Below are 24,030 nucleotides of genomic sequence, written 5' to 3'. Positions count from 1 at the left end.
ATTGAGTAGGGTTTTTCGAGGATATTTGAAGCTATTGTTGTCTGTTGTGCTTACATAATTAGGATCTCTGTAATAAAATCTTTCTCAACACAGGTGGGTTAGTATTAAGTAAATTTAGGGCGGGTGTTATATTTTTACTTTTAATACTTCAGTTTTAGATCAGAATTATAGAACAACTTGATTTAATCGTGAAGCATTGTTTTGCCACACTACAGATGCTTAAAATGCAAAATAACTGGATTACTTGAAAACTAAGCAAAAATTACATAAAGTTTAAAAAACACTCATCCAAACAGCTTTATGAACATGAACCCGCCAGCAACATCTCACCTAGAGTGTTTACTTCTGAGTTGCATATTTCTTTGGGGGTTATTTCTTCAGTGAACAGTGTGAAAGTCGCTCAGTCGTGTCCGACTCTGCGACCCCATGAACTACACAGTCCATGGAATTGTCTAGGCCAGAGTACTGGAGTGGGTAGCCCTTCCCTTTTCCAAATTATTTCTTCAACCTATCCCTGAATTATTGATATTTACCTGCATGCCTATAAATAGTAGTGTTCTGGTTGTTTTGCTTTAATGATAAGGCTGGGCAGTGAGGAACACTTCAGAATTCCTTTTACAACGAAACAAACGTGGCCTGGCAAACGGGACTCGGCAGCCCGGCGTCAAGTAGGGAAGAGCACCAATCCCGTCCCATTATTATTTGGTGACGCGTCTCCCGCGGCGGCTCGGCCAGGCTCGGCTCTCGCGCACGCCCGCGGGGAGGCCCCAGAGCGCGGGAGCACAAAGGCGCGCGGAGCCCGGCGGCCCCGCAGACTGGCGGCGCCGCCCTCCTCGCCCGCCCTCGCGGTGCTCGGGCCCCGCCCGGCGGCACAAAGAGCCGCGCCGCCACTCGTGAGGGGCCCCCGCGCAGCGCAGCCCGCCACACCCACTCGGGCCCGCTCCCGCCTCCGCTGCCGCGGGCGCCCTGATGAATATGCATCGCCGCGCGCCCGCCCCCGGCTCCTCCTTTCGGTTTCCTTCCCGCCGCCAGGCGGAAGCGAAGAGCCGCGCTTCCCGCGCGCCGAGCCGGCCTGGGTGGGGCGGGGCCGGAGAAAGAGAAAGCCGGGGAGGCGGCGGCCGCAGAGCGCGGGCCGGGCCGGGCGCGGAAGGGGTGCGCGGATGGCCGGAGGTTCCGGGGTAGCGCCGCCGCCGGCCCTGAGGCTCCCGGGGCGGGGAAGAGGAGAGCGCGCGACCTCCCGGCCGCGCCGGTGCAACAGCCTTAGCGCGCTCCGAGCCCGGGCGGGGAGGCAGCCCTCACCCCCGGAGCGGCCCTGCTCAAACAACAATAAAACCCACCACGCACAGTCGCGCACACACGTACACACACACAAACACACACCCGGCACTCTGGACGGCTTTCAAGTCAAGCTCACGTCTTCTCCAAGTGAGAGGAAGCAAAGTGGAAATCCAGACAGGCTGAGGGGTTGCCTGTTTTTAGACTTGACTTTTACCGCCTTTTCTTCTTCGGGCCAGGAATTGTGGCATCGCAGAAATTATCATTAAAAACAAAAGTAAGAGCCTACTCCTGGATTGCGCTCTTAAAAAACAAACAAACAAACAAACCAAAAGCGACACTAAAACAACTCTTGAGAAAAATCCACAAATCTGTACCTGAGATACGTGAAGTCAGCGGGCCAGGGTTCTGTTATAAACCCAACATCTCTTATTTATTGCAATAGAATGCGGTGGTATGTAGCTTTGAAATGAAGGATTTTATTTGCTTATTTGTCTCTTGCATCCCTTTCTAGTCCCAGACACAGATTTTTTCCTCTTTGTACATTGTAAAGCGAACCTAAATGTCATTTCTGCTTTACCGGTTGAGCCATATGTTGGATTTTCAGCCCTAATGCTTAAAAAACAAACAAACAAAAAAAAAAAACTTTGTCAACCTTAGTGTACATGCCACACTTTTATGATGGGAATCCGTGGATAACATTGTAAATCCAAAACAGTGTGAAATGGAGCATTTTTCCTGCTTCATCTCCCTAACCCTCTTCCCCATGATGGAAAAAATTACTGTACAAATGATACTTTAGTTGTACCTTGTAGTCCATTCTTTTCGGAGCACTTTTTTCTTCCCTAAGTTGAATATGCACAGATTTGTTACATCTATACACTTAAAGTGCATTTGTTTAGCTCTGATTGGTGTATTGGCGTTTTTAAAATCATGCTTCATTCCAAAGTGTAGTTCCCCCCACCCCCTTGTTTCTGAAGTGGCAGGATAGAATTGTTAGCCCTTTCGCACTCTTCCTTCTACTTAAAAAAAAAAAGATTATGATGTATTTCTTCCCGCTCCTGTTATTATTTTTTTTTCTGCCCTGCTGTTTTTACTCTAGTATTGTTTTCCCCTCTGCCTAACAAAGTGTGTGTGCGTGCGCGTGTATGTGTCTGTCTGTCTCCCTCTTCCCTTGTCTTCTCTTTGCCAGTATGTCTGGGACATATTTTAATGCACGATATCCCATCCATTAAGTTGTGGTTGAATGCGGAGTGTGTGAGGACTTGGCAGCTTTCAGGTTGAAGAGGGGGCGGGGAAGCCCGTTTCGACTTTGACACAAGATGCCGAAGTGGCGTGATTGGAATTATTATTAGTGCTGTGAACATGGCCATCTTCTCCTCTGGTTAGAAGAACTGCCATTGAACTTGAGACAGGACAGACAAGATCTCCAACCCGCCCCCCCCCCCCCCCAAGTACAGTAGCTGGCAGGGAAAAGGCGCCAAAATACACAAGATTAACTCTAACTTTCTTTGACAGGATCCTATAACACCATCCTTTGTAATTTTAACTTTCCAACGGGTGGGAAAAAGTTAACTTGTGAACCCATACTTGAGCAGACATTTAAATCAGCCCTAAAATGGAATAAATCCAGAAAGTCATACACGCATGCTTATGTGGTTAGGAAAGAATGCACATGTAAATAAGCAGGGTGCATGTGTGTATCTGGGGAGTTCAAGATTTAATCAAAATCAGAATGAGTGTGACTTTTGAGTACATTTACTCTAAGGGGCAGAGCACGGTGAGGCGAAGAAGCTGACCTTTAAGCAATCTAAGTAAAAACTGCAAAGAGTTGTGAAACACAAAACGTGTGGTTTCCAGTTTTACATTTGAGGTTTGATGTTTTCATTTAATGGTATGAGAGATGGAGAAAGCGCCAGTGCTGAAAAGTCCCTATTAAATCATATGTGGGCAAAGGTCAAGCACTCCAATTCACTGATACAATATACTGCAGATTCCTGCCTCACTGATGGGGAGCACAGGAAAAAGCGCTTGGGCAATAAAAGTATTAGAAGGGTAATTATTGTACGTGGTTGGGACTGCATTCTTGTGCACTGGGAAAAGATTTTTACTGGCCCTGATGAATTTTAAAGCTGAGTATTGTTGAAAGCTGTTTTAATAGGAAATTGATTAGCTGAGTGTTTCATACAATAAATGGTGACAGTTTCATTGTTTGATGTCCAAAATAAATTCTTTTTATTCTTTAGTAGACAGAGTCATCCGTTTAAGGTGGTCAGACAGCAGCAACATAATTATGAGTGAATGTGATGTCATGAACATCTGTAACTTTGCTTTAGGAGCTTATGACATCACACAATTTGACAATATTATTGCTTTGGAACTTATTAACTTACTGTGTGTTGTAAAATTTTTTCAGATGTATTTCAGAGATAAAGTTTACTTAAAATATCAATATGTATTTTGTATAGGCCCAACGGTTTGTTTTCTATCATTGTAACCATGCAATTGTTGGCTAAATTTTATTTTGAAAGTTAAAACGAACAGTCTTGATATTATGATTGTTTTGGTTTTGAAACAGAAAGGCAGTTTTCAAGAAAAGAATTACAGAAAGGGATGCAGAAAGTTTATGTTGGTTTGCAGTGCACTTTCTACATTTCTTCATGAACAATATAAAGACAACTTAGCCATTTTGCACAAGAGCTTTCTAAACAGCTCATTAAAGCCAATTTTTTTTTCATGTCACAGAGGCACATGTAGATAGGAAACAAAAACCAACTTACACGTAGAAATAAAATGATGGTATAGTTTTACTTTTAAGTGTCAGCTATTTTGAAAAAGGACAATAGCTACAACTCTCACAGGCTCAGCAAAGAAGTTTGTGTGTGAAAGTGCCTGTAAGTTTTGAAGTATTGTGAGTGAACCAAGAAAATTATTACTGTGATTTTCAAAGTTTGAAATAAATCATGCAAAAATTACAGGGCAACTGCTGACTTTGTAATCCCAGAAAGCAATGTCTTCAGAAGTTGGGAATCTCTGTTGATGAACTAGCTTCATTTCTGTACAGAAGTGAAAACCAGCTAAACTTAATGCTGACCAGTCTACATACAGATTCAGTGGTGGTTTGAAAATGTGCCCGAAATGTAGGCACACTTAGCGGAATAGTATTTTTTTTAAAACAGTCGAGTACAGGCATTTCAGCAGTGACATTATTAACAGCGTCATTTTTCTCATTTAGTTTTGTCCTCAGGGGACACCGAACAGCTCCCGGAGGATGGAAAAAAAGTCCACAGTTATTTATTCATTTCAGTGAAAGGCAAAGCACTGGCAATGGGGGGTGGGGAAGCTAACTGGTTGTGGATTTTGTAGTAGGGAAAAATTGCTACCCTAATTTGACAGTAGTAGTTTAAGGGCTGATAGAGCTGGGCATGATTTTGCAATTCCCATCAAGTGCAGGCAATTTCAGTACTTGTTGGTTGTTTATACATGTGCTGTTGAGTGGATTTTTGATGTTCTTGCTTGTGGATATAAAATCGTGTTTTCCAGGCTACACATGTATGATTTTTGTGGTTCATTTGGAAGAAGAAAAGGTCCCTGGGCATGGTGTAGTGGATACTTGCAGTCTTGCAGGCCTGTTTCCTGGGGTCAGGAGGTCATCTGTCTCTTTTGTATTTAGTTTTAAAATATTGATATTGGCCATGCAGCCAGGGTGTGTGGAATTGTTGAGCCACCCCTGTAGTCACATGCAAGAGCTAAAAAAAAAAAAAAAAAAAAAAGAGTCATGGAGGGTATTGAAAATGACAGCTTTGTTAAGCGCCAAGAACTTTTCCCTAAACTACTCAAGATTCACACCCTGTCACTGAATTTCTTTAGAAAGGAGAAGATTAAAAGGAAATCAATATTGGAAGACCCTTGAGATGTTATGCTCTTCTCTGGAGGTCAGTGAAAGGCTCCAATTGGGTAATACTGCTTACTTTTTCAAATATATAACTGAGTTTTGAAAAATCCAGTCACTTGAAGAACAGACATTCCAGCACTTCTTGAAATTAAACTGTCAAAAAAAAAACAAAAACAAAAAACAACTTTTCTCCTCTATAAGATGGCAGGGAATAGGTGATCTAGGGAGGAGGTCTTTAGGGATTCTGAAATATTAGATTTTCCTGTTGCTACAGAAGGTTTTCACTTCTTTCTTCCAGCCAGATTTTGGGGTGAATGAAATTGGTTTGTTTTAACTCTTTCAGTGAGTGTGAGAGAGAGAAGTTAGGAGAGGTAAGTACTAGTCTAAAAAGTGTTTGGCCCACTTTGATAGCATCAGAAGCTTTCAGAGATACTTTCAAACCACTCTTAATGCCATGGCACAGAAATGCTGGGTAAAAGGGAAAGTGGCTAAAATACTATATGTACTTTCTCACTTCCTCCTCTTTTTTTTCTACCTGGTGTTTGAAAGATGGGCGTTTCTGAAACCACAGACGGTGAAGTGTCCTGCTGAGAGAAGTCATGCTCTACATCCCACCCCAGTCCCTCTTTACAAAAGGCTCTCTTAGAGTTCACCTTGAGAAGACTTGCAGTGACCCTGGTATTGGCTGCACAAGAAGCAGAGTTCTGGGGAGGGGTGAGGTTGGGGGGATGTCAGCCATTTCATCCATGGTTCCAAGGCCTGAGAAGACAGTCAAAGCCATATCCACTGAGCACCCGATACTGAGCACCCCATGTCTCTGTTGCTCCTTTTTTCCTCCCTTTGAGTTTCCCCCTCCTTTCTTGTTTTCCTTTTTCTTGGAAACAAATCAACCCCCCCACCACCAAGTATCCTCCATGCTCATCCATAAGTACCCTACAGACAGGGAGAGGTTTGAACCCCTCAGTGATAGGCCTGAGAGGCCCCAGACATCTTTGGGTCTCAGGGGTCTTACCTGGGTCTGTCGCTGCTTCATCACCCCTGATGCTGCTGTAGCTTTTGTGGGCTCTTCTGTGTCAAGAGTTGTCTTTCTTTCTTCTTTTCTAAGCTTGTGAGAAACTTTTGGAGGCGACCTAGTCTGGGTGGCAAAAGGAAAGGATTTGTGTTGGTAAGGGAAACTAGGAAGGGAAGGGGGTGGCGATGTCTACAGACACTTGCCCAGGCCTCAGCGCTGGGCCTCTTCTGCCAGGGGACAGCGGCTGGTTCTGGGATCTCTGGCTGAAACGGAGCACTTGCAGGGTGCCAAGATTTCACTGGGGGTGGTGTGGTGAGGAGGGAGGGAAGAAGGGAGGGAGGGAGAGAAAGAGAGATGGGCGCTTGATTTTTAAAGAGACCCCGAAATAATGGCTTCTGTAAGAGTCCAGGCATTCAAAGAGGTGTGTTCAAGGACAGGAGAGCATTCGTGCCAACGGGAATGTCTTTTATGGTAAATTAACCCCGGTTAAATGGAATATTTGTTCAAAGGGAAACTCCAGTAGTTAAAGCTGGTATTATCAGTAGCTCTATCCCCGCACCCACCCCCCACCCCCACCCCCCCGACCTGGTAAGAGGGTGAGAAAAGGGATGCAGCAGAATGTGCAATACAAAGTGATGTTTGGGGCTTTTTTCTTTTTTTAAATCTAGGATGAGATTGCCTAAACATTTCTGAGAGAAATTAATATTTATTCGGATTAACCCGGACTGTCACTTCATTTCTTTCATCTGTAAAGACTGTCAACTTTATTCTGGCTTTTCAAAAAGAAGAAATGACCCACACAAAGGAAATTAACGTTGTCAGACTAGGGATTTGCCTCCAGTGAGCAGGGAGGCCGCTCCCAGTGGGGTGTGCCCTAAAGGGTTAACTCCGGGGGGGTTCTCTAAATTTCCCCGACTTTACCTGTCTTCCCAGAACCAAAGCTCCCCCCTCCACCCCTGGCCTCCTCGACTCCCCCTCCTTCCCCACCGCCTTTCTTCTTCAGGCTCTTGGTTTACGGGGGCTGCAGCTGGTGGACTTGGCAGGCTCGCCTCATTAAGAGCGCTCTTTGAAAACGGACTGTGTTTGAGCATTTCCCTAATGAGGACAGGACGGGGTTAAAAAGTGACCATTTCATGGTTGACTTGAACCTGCCTACTTTTCTTGATGTGTCGTTGTGAAATGCTTGATGTGGATAACTCCCACTCGGAGAAGGAAAAAGTCACTAGTTCCTTCAAGTCCGCTGGTGGTGGTGGGGGGGCGGCGTTAAGAAGGGGTGGCAAGAGCGGAGAAAACGAGACAGAGAAAGTTGCGGGGAAAAAATCGAGAGGAGGCAAGCGAGAAAAAGAGGAAAGGGGAATCAGAGGAGAACCTCCAAACGGCTCCAGAGCACAGCTGGAAGTGGGGGCGGCCCCGCCCCCGGGCTGGGGCCTTCGAGTCCCCTTCGGGGGCCCCCGAGCTAGGTAGACGCGTAGCCCCTGGCACTCACTTTTCCTCTCTCCATTGTCTGCACAGTCTTTGCTTCCACCTCTTCCCCACCCACCCCTGGCCGAAAACCGGAATTTGGGGGGCGGGGTGTGTGTGTGTGTGTGTGTGTGTGTATGTGTATGTGTGTTTGTATGTGTCTGCGCGCGCGCGCAGAAAGTGCGAGGCAAAGCGCCGGCCTCCACATCTCCGAAATCAAGTTCATTCACTCGGGGCCCGCGGCTCGCGGCGGGGTGAGGGCGGGGCCTCGCGCGGGACCGAGGCGGGCGCGGCGGCCTCTGCAGGGCTCTAGAGACACACGCACCCCGCTCGCGCGCGCGCCCGCCCGCCCCGCAGCCCCAGGCGCGCTGCGGCCCCGCCCTGCCTGCACCCCGGCGGCGCGGGAGCCGCTTTCCGCCGGCGCCCCGGGCCCCGGGGAGGGGTGGGGATTGGGAGCGAGCCAGAGGAGCCGCGGGAGGAGGAGGACTAGGAGGAGGAGGGCGCTGGAGGCGGCGGCGCAGCCCGATCCTCCCGCTCCGAGCGAGGCCACGTGCACCGGGCACCCCCAAGGGAGGGCGGCAAACCGCGGCGAGGCGCGCCGCTTGTGCGGAGCTGCCCCGGGATGCGGGCCCGTGCTTGGGAGACCCCGGATGGGCCCCGTTCCCACCCGCGCCGGCGTGCCCCAACTATCTTAAGTCCAAGTTCCTTCAGCCATCCCCGCCTCCGTCTCCCCCTCCTCCTTTCAGCCGGCGGAATCGGCGGACCGCGCCCGCCCCGGGTGCGAGAGTCGGCGCCCCAGTCTGGGCCCCGGGGCGGCCTGGGTGTGAGGGAATTTTCCATTCGTTCCTTTCTCGGGCCCAGTTCGGCTCAGGGCTTCTTTCACTCGGAGGTTCCCGCGGCTTAAAGAGTCCGCAGCGAGCACCGAAATACCTCTTTCCAGGGCGGGTTTTCGGGGTGTGTACGTGTTGGGGGAAGGGCGCGGGACTTGCCCAAAGGGCGGAATGATCATCTATTTAAAATAATAATAAAAAAAAGTTGTGGTTCTATTGCAGTGGTTTGAGAGCTTTAACAAATGAGTGAGAGAGGGAGAGAAGCAAGAGGAGGAGGAGGAAGGTGGGGGGCGGGGGGTGTGGAGAGGCTGGTGCAAAAGGAATGCGCGTTTGCAGGAGGAGGAGTAAAGCGATGATTGTGTAATTAAATAATAAAACAATCCTTAAGTCTGATTTGGAGAGAGCTCGAGCGGGGTCCAGAGGGTGGAACCGGTGAATTTTTCAACTTCCAAGTTTTGCAACGAAAGAAAGCAAGAGAGGGAGGGGAAAAAAAGAGCCCAGAGCAGAAAAGAGAGGAGTTTGGAGCCGAGCGGGAGAGCGGGATTTATCGTTTGGGATTTTTCAGGAGCGCGTTCCGATACCCCCGGGCTCTGGGCAGCCGCGGCAGCAGCAGCACCCTCCTCGCTCGGCCGGGTCAGACGCGGGGCGAGGCGGGCGGCGGGCGGGCAGCCGGGCGTGGAGGAGTCGGCGCGGGCGGCGGCGGCTGCAGCCGGGGACCGCGCGCCGCGAACCTCTTCCGCCCGGGAGACCTGCGCTCGCGCCCCCTCCCTCACCCCGGCCTCTGCCGGCTCCCCCACCCACCCCGCCCCCACCCCGGCCCTCTCCCGCGCGCGCCCCGCCACCCGCGCGCACTCGCTCACGCTCCCCCCTCGCGCACACACATGGTCGGCTCGCGGCAAAGTTTCGCCTGCGATCGCCACTCCGGGATCCTGCCGCAGTGCTTGGGGCTGTAACCTTGAACTTTCCCAGCGCGGTGACACATTCTCCTCGCTCTCCCTCCCGCCCTCTCTCCTGCGCCCCCCTCCCCGCCTTTTTTAAAAAAGCATTTCACCACCAACCACCACCCCAATCCGACCCACATCGAACCTTCGCGCACCCCCTAGCCCCCAACAACAACAACAACAACTGCAAAACAGAAAACAAATCCCCAAACCCAGGCGAAAAGCAGCCAGCACCGGCGGCGGCGGCGGCGGCCTCGGCGAGCACGGCCAGCGCGCTCGGACTGCAGGAGGGTTAAAAGTGTAGATTGGATTTCACCCCGGGAAATCTAGCACGCCGAGTGAACTTGAATCTTTGGCTATTTAAGGAGGACTGGGTTTGTTGTGAAGTTGCGGTGATCCAGCGCAGAGCCCTGTCCTGATTGATCGCATCGCGGGGCTCAGATGACTGTAAAATGAATAGATGAAATTCTTGCTTCTCGAAGATTTTCTTGGGCATCTCCGGGAAAGTGCGTTTTAAGGCGAAGTCATGATGTATTCTCCCATCTGTCTCACTCAGGTACATGTCTCAGTCGCTCTCTCAAGCTTTCTCTCTAGCCCGAAATGCCTTTGTTTTCTTGCTCTCGTCCGCGGACAACTAATGGTTCTAGTTAACCTCCGCACACCGGGGTAACCCAGCAGAAGAAGTGGTCCGGAGTTGCGGCGGGGTTTGCAGGGCGGCATCAGAGCCGGCGCGCGGCCCCTAGCTCACAGTCACCGTGCGCGCCCAGCCCGGCGCCCTGGGCATGGAGAGCGGGTGCCCGCGTGCTGCCAGGGCGGCTGGGCCGGGCGAGGCCGCCAGGGATGGGCAGGGCCCGGGCCCGCGAGAGCTAGCCCCCGTGCGGCCCCTGGAGTGCTTGCTGCGCCCCTGCCCAGGGTGCCTGCTGCCTCTTTTGGTTGCTTGCGCGCCGAGGTGGACTCCGGCTTTAGAGGAGCTTTGGGGGGCGGGGGGGACTGAGCCTTAATAAACAAGCAGTGAACTTGGGCGAGGGGACTCCAGTAGGAGTCCTTGTGGGCGCCTCTGGACTCCGCTGCAGGCAGTGGGCGGGAGACAAGCGAGTCGAAGGTTGTGGTCCGGGGACCCATTCCTTTGCTTAATTTGGGGATCTGAAACTCTAGTGCATCGCGATCCGCACTTTGAGGTTTCCAGTGACCACGCCACAAAGGCGATCTAGACGTGGACTCGAGTTAGTCGGTCGGGATGAAAGTTAAAGGACTTTTAAAACATGTTCATTTTGTGGAGACCTGTTCATTTGACGATATTGGGGCGTAGGTTAGAAAGTAATGCTGGAAAAGTAAGGTCATTTTCAAAAATTCACTTGGAAAATTGTCCTAAGATTTCAGGTACAGTGTTATGAAATAAAATGCTGGCTTTATACTTTTACAAGAACACAATTTATATAATTTTAAAGCGGTCGGTCAAATGGAAAAGTGGAGAGACCGAACAGACTTACCTGGGGGCGGCTTTCATCGCTGCCCGGCTAACTAAGCAACTGACGAACTAACTAAATATCTTAGCCTAGAGTTGTTATTTGAAGCAGTGTTTTAAACCTCTAAAGGTGTGGGATAGTTGACTGCAGCTTTTAGGAGGCTATGTCACGATTAGTAATTGGTAACCATTTTCTTTGACAATGGCTTAAAAACTATAAACAGTTTAAGAAGTGTCCCTTAGTCTTAGGTGTGTTACAAGTTTAAAAAAATCCAGTATCATGATGATGCATTTTTGTAATGGACAAATGATTAAGATTTCAATTGTATGACAATTAGAAGCTATTGTGATTCAAAAGGACTGAGGCATTCATAAATTGTGAATGAAGATGAAAACAATGATAAGGCTTATTCAGTGATTGGATACAGTCCTGTAGCTTTTTGGCTGACACATTTTTTATTGTTTATATTTTGTTTGGCATCTGAGTATGATTAACTTAGATATGGCTATTTTCAGCAAATAAACGTGCACTTTAATTTGACAAAACTGGAAAAAAATGAGTTGCTGACCTATTTGTATTTTTAAGGCTGTGAATAATGGCCAATAAATATGGTGATGAAACTGTTTCAGGTATAACGAATTGCCTTCAGTTGCAAAAGTTACCTTTCGTATTACCCATCAGCAGGATTTTTCCCTCTTTCTGGTAAACCACATCCATTTGATATTATTTTTACATTGAAGCATAGTTCAAATAAAACCAATTGAGGTAAGCTTTTCAGGTGCAAAGTGCTGCCCTTTTGCTCTCACCTGTAAATGATTGTTTTTCTGTATTGGTTCATATTTCCAGCATCGAATTTTCAGAATCATTGCTAGCGATTACATTGCATTTTTGGTTTCCTCTAGATATGAATCAAAAAGTCACTAGCTTTATCTAAATTTGTGTAAGTTAAAAATAATATTGTAGCATCGTGACATATGGAATATTAGGAGCATGTACAATATAGTCATTCAACTACCCCATTAGTATTCAAGGATACATACTTAGCAACACTAATTCATGATGACTGATATTCTCTACTGTTTTAATAATGTAAATCTAGGTTGACATATTGAAACTGTTTTGGGGATTTAAGGCCTAGACTAGAAGAAAAAATTTTAGCTTTAGAATTCTCCCTTTAGTATCTGTGTGACTTTATAGCTAGTGTAAGGTGTTGCAGAAGTAATCTTAACAATGTTACTTTGATATCAGACCAGTAGTTTAGTTTTGTATTACAGGAACTTAATAGCTGTAGCAAAACATTTTTCAGGATTATGTAAATACAAAATAGAGAAGCATTCTTAATTGATTGAAAACTTTGCAAAGTGCTTTCGTTGTTGCAATAAGATATCTAGGCTTTGGAAAGAAGTTTCAAAAGAGGCTATAATTGATATTTATCAAAATGTTATTCAGAATTATCAGTACATGGATATAAACCTGTATTTTTACATCAGTATAAATCAGATGTAAAAAGAAAATTAAGCATCATATAGGATTTTGTATTTGCTTTTGCTAAAAATAATGTAAACCCTTAATGTAACTTTCACTTGGAATGATTGTATTGAATTTTTTTTCTTTCACTATTTTTCAGGTTCTGAAGGTACATTTATAAAAATGGTTTATTGTTAAGTAGCAGTGCTCCAAGAACATCTAGTATTTACTCTTCTACCTCTATATTGGTCTAATTTTCCATCCCTTTCATGGAGACCACTGTTCCTGTGAAGAAAAATAAATATTTCCAGTGGAATTAGGACTATTTACTTTTATATTTGAAATTTGTAACTAGGTTATTTATTTTATCAGTTGAGTTCAATAAAGGAAGTTTGAAAAGAGAAAGAATTACTGAATGCCAATGTGTTTTAATAAAAATCCTGAAAGAGCAAGGTGGCCTATTACCTTAGCATAGAGACGTTAGATATTAGCTTACTTAAATGCTTTGCTTTCTTAAAAAATAATTTTCATAGTTGTTTATAGTGTTTATAGTGTTATTGTGATAACCTGTTAATTAGGACCTTAATCATTTTTTTGATGAAGACAAGTTACTATGCTTCATATACATGCCATTCAAAATCACTACAGATATATTACAACTCAGCATTAAAAAACAATCATACTTGGGAGATGGTACTTTAGTCATGTTAATACAAAAATACATGTGACTTATTGAAAAACTCTACTTACCATTTTTTGAGGATATCTTCATGTCAGAAGTAAGTGTTTTACTTGAAAGGAATTCGCATAATAGTAAAGCCCTGAAAGATATTTGTAAGGCAACTGTGGACTCAGAAAGTTTACTGCAGAACTATTTATCAAAAGAAAAAAACTATGTTTTAAAACATTACTTGGCAGCATTGGCAACAAGCTAAAGGCAACCTTAAAAAAGCAGTGTTTTGTGTGCATTTGCTAAGAAATTCCAAATTTAAGCCCTCAGTGTTGCATTTGGATTATTTAAAATAAGTTGTTAAAATTTTGAAATCTATTACATGATAGATGATTAGAAACTCAAACATATGTAATCAAAGTTATATTTGAAGTCTTTATAAGAAAATGAAATGTTACTGAACATAGTACTTAAGGATAAAAGTACTTGAGAGTTACCACATTGCTTAATATCTGTTAAAATAATACTGCATTTTTAAATAAAATAAATAAAATAATACTGCAAGGGTAAAGTGAGTGAGACAAAGCTCTTCCCACCCGCATGTACTCTTTACGATTTCAAGGTTTTTAGCTTGTAAGTATATATATGTAGGTTTTTAAATCATATCAATAAATCATAGGAGAAGTTAGATTATAGGAAGTGAGTTCCCAAAGCCTGAGTCCACATTTCCTCGAGCAGGGTTTCCTCTTGCATATATTTCTAAGGGAGATAAACAAAGTTTTTGTAGTTACAGTGAACGCTGAAAGCATGGCATCAGAAAGTGTATGGAGATAGGGAGGTCTTATCATGGGCTGTGGTTGCTGTGAGCAGGGCTGCCTTCCCACACAAAGAACAGATTGTGGTTTAACTCTTTCCATGGCCTAGTTTAATGTGCTCGCATAGTAACTGAATTGTTCAAGTCTCTGCTGGAAACTACTGATCGGTTTAATGATTTCCTCTATGGCATTTGGTTATGCCTCATGCTGTGATGTAATCATCTACATTCTGTATTGTTATAAAATTTTGATTTAGACTGATTCTGCTCTCGGAACATTTCACGGCAATATGTTAAAACACTTGAAAATTGCATTATTGATTGGATGGGATGTATACCTCTTCAGGATCTGAACTATAGACTGCGAACATGCCGCAGTCTTTAACATTGAAACTGAATATGATCTTGAAAATGAATTCGTAACTCTATGGGAGTTTGGGGGCATCTTCTTTGTTAGAGAGTCATTCATGATACTTTCATCATTTTTACCTGATGGAATTCATCAGACTGCTGATTACGTAGAATTTATTCCATATAGTTCAGGGTGACCAGTACTAGGCTGTCAATTCTAACTTGGGATATAAGTAGTTAGAGAAAGTTATTTTGTGGTTGAGGTGACGATACAGTGACCAGAAAAGTGGCCGTGGTGCAAGTTTTCATTTGTTTCAGATCTGGCCTCATTGCCCACGTACAGCGTGCACGCCCTGGATGTTAAGCTCTTTCTCGGAACAGTAATAGGCCTGAGCTTAGGAGACAGGTTTTACCTACGGCAGGAAGTAATGAAACACTGACCGCTTTGGGAAGTAGCTTGAAATAACTGTAGGTGCAGATTATCTGCCACTCCTAGCTGCCTCTCTGCCTTACAAAAGGCTTAGATGAAACAGGCAGGAAAGACACAGGAGCCTAAGGTAAAACCACTTAATTCACTAGACGGGATCTCTCCACGTGCAGATTCACAAGCCCATGCATATGTGCACCCACAGCCCTGTCCGAGAATTCAGACGTGTAGCAAATGAATTGTATTGATTCCACAAAAGCAGGGAGTGACCAGCGGTGCACTCCTGGTGTCACCCTGCCACCGCATGCAGAGACACAAAGAATGTAAAGTTGGTGCCAAGTTGCCATTTTTCATTGTTCACCTCAGATTGATTTTTAAGGGTTTTAGAATAATTGCCATACTCATGTGATCGGTTAACGAATTAACTGACTGAGTGGGGCTTCAGACTCTATAGGAAGAGCTGCTGGAAGAACATCCGAGTCAATTCTGTTTTCAACTTTAGAAACTTTTATTTAAAAATGCAAGAGCGGGTCTGTGGATCTGTGAGAGAGTAAGAGCGTGCATGCGTGTATATTTGTGTGTGTGTGTGTGTGTGTGTGTGTGTGTTGGGGGCTAGTGTTGCTGGTGGAGGGAGGGAATGTGCTGCTCCAAGTTTGGAAACCTTCTGTTCAGGACACCGATACGACAAGCTGTGTCCTTTGCCCACTTTCCCTCACCGTATACCAGTTTCTCTAGTTACCACTCCTGGAATGGTGCTGTTTCAGTGTTGGAATGTTGGACGTTTGATAAGAAAATGGATCAAGTTTAATGGCGCATGCTCTCTGTGCCACCAGCAGCCTCTTGCTGAGAGCATGCTCCAAAAGCGGGAACTGTGTGGCATTACACCAGCATCTATATGCTTTGTGTTTCTGTACCACCGAGAAGAGAAATGAACTGTGCCATCGCTCCTGCCTTCTGAACAGCTCTGCTCCGATTAAAAAAAAAAAAACTCACTGTGTTCTTTGTAAAATGGTACTGCTTAGCGTTAGTTGGTCAATCAGATATTTAAATATTGAATTAGGTGCCAAGCACCTTGGTTGCTTACATTTTAAAGAATATAGTATGCATGGTGGGAATGAGGGGGATGGGGCCAGAGTGGAAATACAAACATGAATCTTTATTCTTTTTTTTTTTTTTTTTAGGAGGGAGAATCAACCTGTGAGTCTTGGTGGAAAAGGGGCAGCTTGGCATACTTTATTTTCTTCTGGTCCTGCTATTTTGATAATTTTAAATAAGAAAAGAATGTTATTTTTATGTGTAACTTTTGGTACTGAATTGGAATGGGTTGTGGTCTGATGGTTTGGAGCCTTTAACAAATGAAACTGACCCTGTATGTCTTGTTTTTCCCCCTCATCTTCCACAGGATGAATTTCACCCATTCATCGAGGCACTGCTTCCACACGTCCGTGCAATCGCCTATACTTGGTTCAACCTGCAGGCTCGGAAACGCAAGTACTTTAAAAAGCATGAGAAGCGAATGTCAAAGGATGAAGAAAGAGCAGTCAAAGATGAGCTTCTCAGCGAAAAGCCTGAAATCAAACAGAAGTGGGCATCCAGGCTCCTGGCCAAACTGCGCAAAGATATCCGCCAGGAGTACCGAGAGGACTTTGTGCTCACCGTGACTGGCAAGAAGCACCCGTGCTGTGTCTTATCCAATCCTGACCAGAAGGGTAAGATTAGGAGAATCGACTGCCTGCGACAGGCAGACAAAGTCTGGCGTCTGGATCTAGTCATGGTGATCCTGTTCAAAGGCATCCCCTTGGAAAGTACCGATGGAGAGCGGCTCATGAAATCCCCACATTGCACAAACCCAGCACTTTGTGTCCAGCCACATCATATCACAGTGTCAGTTAAGGAGCTTGATTTGTTTTTGGCATACTACGTGCAGGAGCAAGGTAGGAGCAGATTGTTCTTTCTTCTAGCCCGGCACACATTGCCCGCAGACCCCACGCACAGAGCACCTGGCTTGGCTTAGATGGTCCTGGAGGCCCCTCGGTCTCTTGTTCACCTGATCTGGGGAGAGCGGCATGCCCCTTCTCCTCCTCTCGCTTGTCCACGGCCATGTGCAAGCCATGGAAATACACATGGAGCTTTCCTACCTGGATAGGCGTGGATATTTAAAGACCACAAAGAGATGCGTTTGCAAATGTCTTTGAAATAATACACTTTTTCAAAGACACAGAATAATCTGAAAACTATAGTTGATTACACTTGGCTCTTTGTCCTCGGCGACATTCTTTACATCTAGTCATCTTTTGCCAGTTTGAAAATGTAACTTGATTTATGAATAGTCAAACTGTTCTTTAACAGTCTTTGTATTAGCTTCCTGACTAACGAGGTGGATGAAGTTTGTTCACGAATCCAGTGCTACTGCACTGAGAAATAGCATGAACATTTCCTATTACAGAATGCTTAAGATAGCCAGTATCAGAAAGTATATCTTACGTAGACTTAGATTTATTTAATTTAAATATTTCTATCAACACCTACATTTGATTGTGTAATATTCGCTGTAGATTAAACGGATTATGGTTCTTGTTTAAATAATTTATGTTCTAATATTCTCCCAGAGTGACTTGGGAACACTTAATACTGTCCGTTTACTTGAATGTAAATTCATGAAACTTACCAAGGAGAGAAGTCGCAGCTCTCCTTAGAGAACAAAAACAGAAAGTAGACTGGTTACGCTGGTTTAAAATAAATCTCAAAAAGAATGCAGAAACCGCATACCATACCTATTTTAAAAAAAAATCCTTGATAAAGAGAGTGGGGTGAATGTTGCCTGAATAATTTAAAAATAGGTGATATTTTTTGCTGAGTGTTTTCTGGGTTCATGAAATATGTTTATTATTTTTATTTTTCTTAATATATTTTCTTTAAGGAGGTGAGAATTTCTTTACTTCAAATGAATTTATCGATATATATTGGTGTGCTTGTATTAGCAATTGTCCATAGTAAAACATTAAAAAAAAAAAACCTACTGAAAGTGGCCTGTAGTTTAATCTACCGTAGTTGGTGGGTCATTTCTTAACTTGGCCAGGTGGTAGGGAAAGTGGCCTGCAGATAGCCAGGTGGCAGATGGTTATCTGATGTTTGTTATATAAGTGTGGGATATAGTCAATGGTATGAACTTCAGCATCCCAAAATATAAAATATCAGAATTACTCTTTGATTCAGAAATCTGGGTATTACTATGTGTTTTTTTCCTTTATATTTCCTTGGTATAGTTTTAGAGATATGCTTAAAAGTTATCTAAACATTTCTAGTTTGATTATAAATAATGGTGCTTGAGAGCATACATTTGGAAATATTCTTTTTTTAAATAAAAGATTGCATATATTATTTCTATAGGTTTAAAAGTTAAAGTTGAAATAATGACGGTTTGGGGAAAAATGTATGTTTTCCCTGTGTGTCCTAAAATAAAAACTCATTAGCACATGACACTTAATTTGATTGACAGCTGTCTAGGAGGTGACATTATAAGGTGGGCTGTATATATGTGCTGGATTGGCTGTAAATGTGTTGTAACTCTGTCATGAAAGTCAAGACTGGAAGTAAAGTTTTAGAAAGTGGGTTATGTAACTTTTTAGTGCAGGGAGAGAAGATTTGCAAGCACTTCACTGCTGCATGCATTTTAACTTGCTTGAAGGCTATTCCTTGAGGTGTGCACACATGTACATTCACTCCTGGGGCAGGCAGCCAACTGTCTTAGTTGATGAACTGACAATAAAGAACATATACTTTGGATTTGGGAAGATAGATTGAAGAAAGAAACATGCATAAATACCTTCTGCATTGCACCATCGGTCATGATAGTCATAAAGTTTTAAGCAACTCTTGGAGACCACATTTTCAGATAAAAAATTCATTTTGTTGTTGTTTTGAGTCTCGTTTTGAAACCTTTCATGATCTTACACTGTGCACCTAATTTATATCTTCTGTACTTGTGAATGCATCATATCTTTATAATACCTGATGGCGTTTTCTTTGAAAAAGTCACATCAAGATGCTTTTGTGTTTTCCCTTTTTCAAAATTTACGTATTTTTCCTTTGGTCAAATGTAGGTTAATTATGTATTTTTGCAGTGCAGTTGGTCGAAGAGGGCATTTTAAAAGACTAATCTGTAGTCAATCAGAGAGCTACATATCTCCCATTGTGACTTTTTATTTGTCCTCTAAGTGCATGAAAACCCACTTAAGTCTATTTTATTAATCAGGTAAAGAAGTATAAAGAAAAACGCAAGAGAAAAATCAGAAAAGAAAAGTGTGATGTTTGCAACAGAATGAGCAACAGAATTACCTTTCCCCCCTTTTTTCTTTCTTTCCCCACTTCTAAACGACTGGGAGGAAAACATGAGAAAGAACAGAGAATGCCAAAGATGGTTGCCACTGGCACCAGGATTGGCATCGGACCCTCTTTGTTTAGCTCAGGATGCCTGTGATTTGTTAGTTGGCATCCGCATTGCAGTGTGGAGTGATGTTACAATATATTGACAATTTCCAGATCTAGAAATGTCAATAGTCCTCTTGGTTATTTATACAAGATCACAAACTGCATATCTTCTGGAGAATGAAATAAAGACCAGCAAATAATAAAGTTCATTGTTGACCAACTTCCTATGCTTTTTCCCTCTTTCTCTTTTGGTTCAACCCACACTTTTATTTATTTATTTTTTTTTTCATGCCCAGCAGCCTCAGCCTCATCTTTCTTTTTTGAAATGTGGAAAGAGTTACTAGAGCTTTGACACAAGCTATAGTGCTACATCTGCATCTGATACAGTTTTGGGGAGAATGTTTGCATTTTGAAATCGTTTCTGATATATAGTTCATTAGACTTTTGCATCCCATGGCCGCAAGGCAGGATTTCCTTTAAAGCGAAATCTCTTTGTTATTCAGCCTCTCCTGTGCCTAGAGTCTGGTTGACCGCAATTTAGTCCATTTTTCTATTGCTCTATGTTTAGGAGAGAGTCATATTCAATATAGTCATTTATTAAATGATGCTACCCCCACTTTACCTAAAATACACACATCATGTGGGAGTCCCTGCATTTAAATCCATAAAATCACTTGACGGTATTGATTCAGAGGGCTGCGCTTCGGCTGTTTCGTTGCTACAAGAACCGCCATTTTGTTTGTGAAGTGCCAGGCGAGGGGGAAAAAAAAGGCAGACACTGTGCTGGATGCCAATAACGGTTGCCAGTGGCACCGAGGTTGGCATCAGACCCTCTTTGTCTAGTTGCTGAATGCCTTTGATTCGTTGGTTGGCATCCGCATTGCAGTGGGCACACTGGAAAGTTTTTGACAATCCCTGAATGAAAGCTGCTTGCTTGTTTGCTGCAGCAAACCTTAGCTGATAGAAAACCCTTCCTTTTATTTTTGTTTTTTTAGGTTTCCTTTTTTTGCTTTTAAGATGATGACAGATGAAAGGAAAAAACAGCTCTAAAGTGCCCTCCATTTTCCCCGAGATATTAAAGATGTCCAATGATTCTTGGGCAGGTGGTACCTATTCCCCATATTGTCTTTGTTATTGCCTTCCTGAAAGCAAAGCAAAGCAAAAACAACAAAAAAAAACAAAAACAAAAAAACAAAACAAAAATCAGGCAGGCCTTGCACAGTACACCTTCTCGGGACAGAAGTGTACTGTAGGATGCCCGGTGTGCTCTGGGAAGGCTGTGGAGGGCTAGCTGGCTGCAGCGACATGGAATGCACTTGCCAGAATGACTGTGGCTTTCAGTCGCATCACTGCTTATTTCTTAGGCAATTTCTAGTTCCTTCAGTTTCTACCCTTCCAAATTTTATAGTAAGCCATTGAGAGGACATTTTTTTTTTCTAGTTAACAGTGTAACAGTGTAAATGCTAAAAAAAAAAAAATGAGAGAACCTTCATGAGGAAACAAGACATCAGGAAGACCAACAAAAAGGCGAAATAATTTTGGTTGACGTTTCCTAGATAGTTTGCGTGAACATTGGTTTCCAGTTAACCATCGTTATCTCATTAATTAATAAGAAGGATTAGCAGGCTGCACAGAAGGAAGTCTGGCCTATGGAAGCCTTGAGTGACCACGCTGTGTCCTGTCTGAAGGGGAAAGAGGCAGGGTGGGGTGGGCTAGGTAGGCTGGGCTTTCTCTGAGGGAAGAGCTTTGAAGAAAGAGAGAGGTCATAACACACTAAGAAGTTTCGAGATCTCAAGAGAGAGTAACTGTTGTCATGAATTTACCAGATTCGAGTTTCAACTCAGCCTGACTGATTTTTGAACTGTACTTTGCACTCCTGTTAAACATGTTTTGGAGTGCTAAGAGAGAGGCCCGGAACCTCATGGCTCTCATGAGAGAAGAGTTTCCGTTTTAGCCTGGTGGAATCCTTAAAATTGTGGATGGCAACTTCTGTTGTTTTATTGGTAAATGATATGATAATCAAAGTACGTTTTGAAGTTGTGAAAAAATGTGACTTGTTTACAGGGGGAGTTGTAATCATTATTATTGTGTTTGAAATAGAATCCTTCCGGGTTGTCACATATTATTAGAGAGGCAGCTAATGCTAACAATTGTCTTCTTCCCTCAGTTACTGACTTTTAGAATTCTTTTGGGTGACAGTTATTATTTTTTTTAATGAAAAGCTTAAGTAGGTAATTGTTTGCAAGTTGACAGCATATTTTACCATTTTAATAAATTTCGCTTCATTTGCAGATATTTCCCATTACAGGGAAAATGAAGCTTTCATAATTTGTTAACATGAGGCTGCTCTCCAGGATGATTTGGTGTGCTTACATTGTGAAATGCTCAGAAAGCATGACGTTTGTATGCATGTTTGATTTAGGGGAACCCTGTTAAGTTTTCCCATCTAGCATCCTGTCCTTGACTGAACTCATGAACTCTGTGCACATTTGTTTGTATTCTGGCTCTCGCATAATTCGCCAGATAAAGAAGGGCTCTTACTGGCATGTCTTGCTCCTAGGCTTAATGAGACCTTTGTGGGAACACATATTGTAAGATAAGATACTTAGCAATTTTCTCGCTGATAAGGAGAAAACACAATCCGAGGGGCCAGAAGTTCGCCCTCTCAGCCATGATGTTCCCGCCCTAAGATAGTTTTGCTGGACAGTTCAAGAGTTAAACTCTGAGGCCCCAGTTGCCAGCTGGGAAAGCTTGGCATCTGTGTTCTGATGTGGCAAGCTAAGCTCTTGCATTGCTCTTCATATGATCTCACTTTTCAAAGGGAAAGGGGGAGAGAGAGAAATAGAGAAAGAAATAGAAGGAGGGAGGGAGAGAGAGGTATGATATATGTTGTTATCGGTTATGATTTTCAAGTAGTTAAAAAGTACATAACCATCCAGTTTCTGGAGGTAGCAAAGGTCAATAAAATACCCTGCTGACAGCATTAGGTGTCTCTCCCCACCTTATTTCTTCTCACCATATACACAGCACTGCATATCTTGTAATAAAAAAAAATATTCAACTGGATTATGTGTTTAGATTTTTAGATTTAGTGCACTCTGCTTCTTGGGTGGGAAAATAACTCCATATGCAAAGGAACCAAAATGATGTTCATTTTTCAGGAATAGTGGTTATTTGGGGAAGCAGTGCAATGACAGGTGATGATGGTTAGGGCTCCCAGAGGGTGCTCCCTAGCAGGTAAAGCGTGTGTGTCTGTGGGTCCAGCTGGGCAGGAGCCACTGAAGGAGACTTGTCGCCATGGCTTCAGGCTTCAGTTCTTTAAAGTTTCTGTTTCCTAAGTGGTGCCTGAGAGGTCTGTCCACCCATAGCTGTACTATAGATTTCGTAGGATTTTTTATTTACTTTCTTGTTTTTCCCTAAATTTGGAATTTACGAGGAAACTGCCAAAAGGAAATTAAAGTTTTAACCCACATTAACTTTCTCCTCTTAAGTTTGGCACTATAATTTGGAACAACAGTCCAAGATATCTAACGAGTAATGTCTGTCTCCTCATAAACTTTCATTCTACTTGATGGAACTGAGAAACTAGACCAGTGGGCTTAAGAAGCTGTTTTATGACACTCCTGCCATTCCTGCCGACCAGTTGGAATTTCAGCCCCTGACGAGGGAGGGACCCAACGAGAAGCTGAGCTAGAATTATCTGGAGCTGTTAAAAGTTGAGATAAGTTTTCTGTCATCTCAGTGGCTTATGTGGTAACTGATTTTATAATCTAAGGGTTCATTACTGCTTTGTTGGAAGGTTAACTAAGGTTTTTAGAGAGTGGAAATAGCTTATGAGATGCTCATTAAAATAGGGAATTACTACATATCTGAAAAAGATGGGCAAAGGCGAGGGTGATCCCTGGGTCTGAAACTGACTTTGGGTGGAAGTGTCTCTTCAGTTGATGAAAGAGTGGATTTTCTAGTTTGAAGTTAAGGAAAGTCTGACTTGTGACACTTGAGGAGTCTGTTAGTGCTGTGACAGAGAAAATGATCAGTTGATGTTGTGCTCAAAGCAGTTTTCCAGCCTTTCTTCCTTCCATCCTTGTGTCAGAGGAATAATTTTAGAAATCTCAGAGAACTAGTGGTTATGCGATGGGAAGCGGGCGTTGTTTCGGTAGCACTCCTCTACGCCAAGCGGAGCCAGAGGGGAGCTTCCTCTTCAGGCTCACTTTTCTCTGGCAATGTGTGTCATCTCGTTTTAAAATACATTCTTGGGTCCTTGAACTCTAATGATGTGATGTGGTTAATTTCACTGAATTCTGTTGTTGGAATTTAGCATAGAGAATAAATCACCGCACTGTAGAGAACTTGCGAACGTTAAGTGCGTGTCTTGGAGGAAGGAGTCTGTCTGTGGGATTAGTTTGTGTTAGACTGGATGTTACAGGATGTGAGGCTAATGGGACTTGAATGCTTGGGCATTTTGGTTGTTATATTATTCAGAAAATTGGAAAAAATGTCCACCAATTAACCAATGAGGTGAAAAGACCTTGAGGCTGAATTGAAGGCCACACATACAAGAAAAAAAAAAATCTTCAAAAATTTATATCAAGCAATGTTCTAAGAGTAGAATGCAAATTTTTCTTGCACATAAATATATTGTATATAATAAAACAGTTAGATACACATATTCTCACTGTTTATGATGATATTTAAACAGGACAGCATTGATGAATCACAGATGAATTAAAAAACTCTGAATAAAGACTATATAATTGAAAATATGGGGTGATGGATGAAGTAATTTTACTAGCTGAGAGTTGCCTGGAGGTTGTTTATTTTCAGAATCCCATTTTAAGGCAGTTCAGAGCATGTAGTAAGTTATGGATGAAGAACAAATCAGTTGAAAATGGGATTTGTTTAAACAAGCACAAAAAAGGAAAATAAGAATTGCCTTTGAGAAAAAAATTCCTTAAATATATTGCAATTTTAAAAATTCAGGTTAGCTTCA

General features: G+C 43.4%; 2 protein-coding genes across 10 annotated transcripts in view; one reads left to right on the top strand and one right to left on the bottom strand.

The window, feature by feature from the left end:
- Positions 1-3,486: 3,486 nt before the first annotated feature.
- Positions 3,487-8,652, bottom strand: LOC122452939 (collagen alpha-1(I) chain-like). Its single transcript, XM_043486756.1, has 5 exons — positions 8,413-8,652; positions 7,669-8,329; positions 6,183-6,305; positions 5,824-5,929; positions 3,487-5,024 (listed from the first exon to the last, which is right to left on the bottom strand). The coding sequence occupies exons 1-3, from the start codon at positions 8,650-8,652 to the stop codon at positions 6,301-6,303; spliced, it is 906 nt and encodes a 301-aa protein (XP_043342691.1). The 3' UTR covers positions 3,487-5,024; positions 5,824-5,929; positions 6,183-6,300.
- A 177-nt stretch (positions 8,653-8,829) lies between these two features.
- Positions 8,830-24,030, top strand: part of NFIB (nuclear factor I B) — a 244,228-nt gene continuing 229,027 nt past the window's right edge. For 2 of the 9 annotated variants that reach the window (XM_043487190.1, XM_043487188.1), the window contains exons 1-2: positions 8,832-9,970; positions 16,012-16,543. In XM_043487190.1, coding sequence (XP_043343125.1) covers positions 9,941-9,970; positions 16,012-16,543 — 562 coding nt within the window. In that variant the 5' untranslated portion in view covers positions 8,832-9,940. Of the gene's footprint in view, positions 9,971-16,011; positions 16,544-24,030 lie in introns of all 9 variants that reach the window. The other 7 variants (XM_043487193.1, XM_043487189.1, XM_043487184.1 and 4 more) reach the window with 6 other exon arrangements.

This window comes from Cervus canadensis, chromosome 14 (genome assembly GCF_019320065.1).
Source record: "Cervus canadensis isolate Bull #8, Minnesota chromosome 14, ASM1932006v1, whole genome shotgun sequence".
Lineage (NCBI taxonomy): Eukaryota > Metazoa > Chordata > Mammalia > Artiodactyla > Cervidae > Cervus > Cervus canadensis.
Note: the sequence above shows the minus strand (reverse complement) of the source record. Positions and strands in the feature narration are given on the sequence as shown.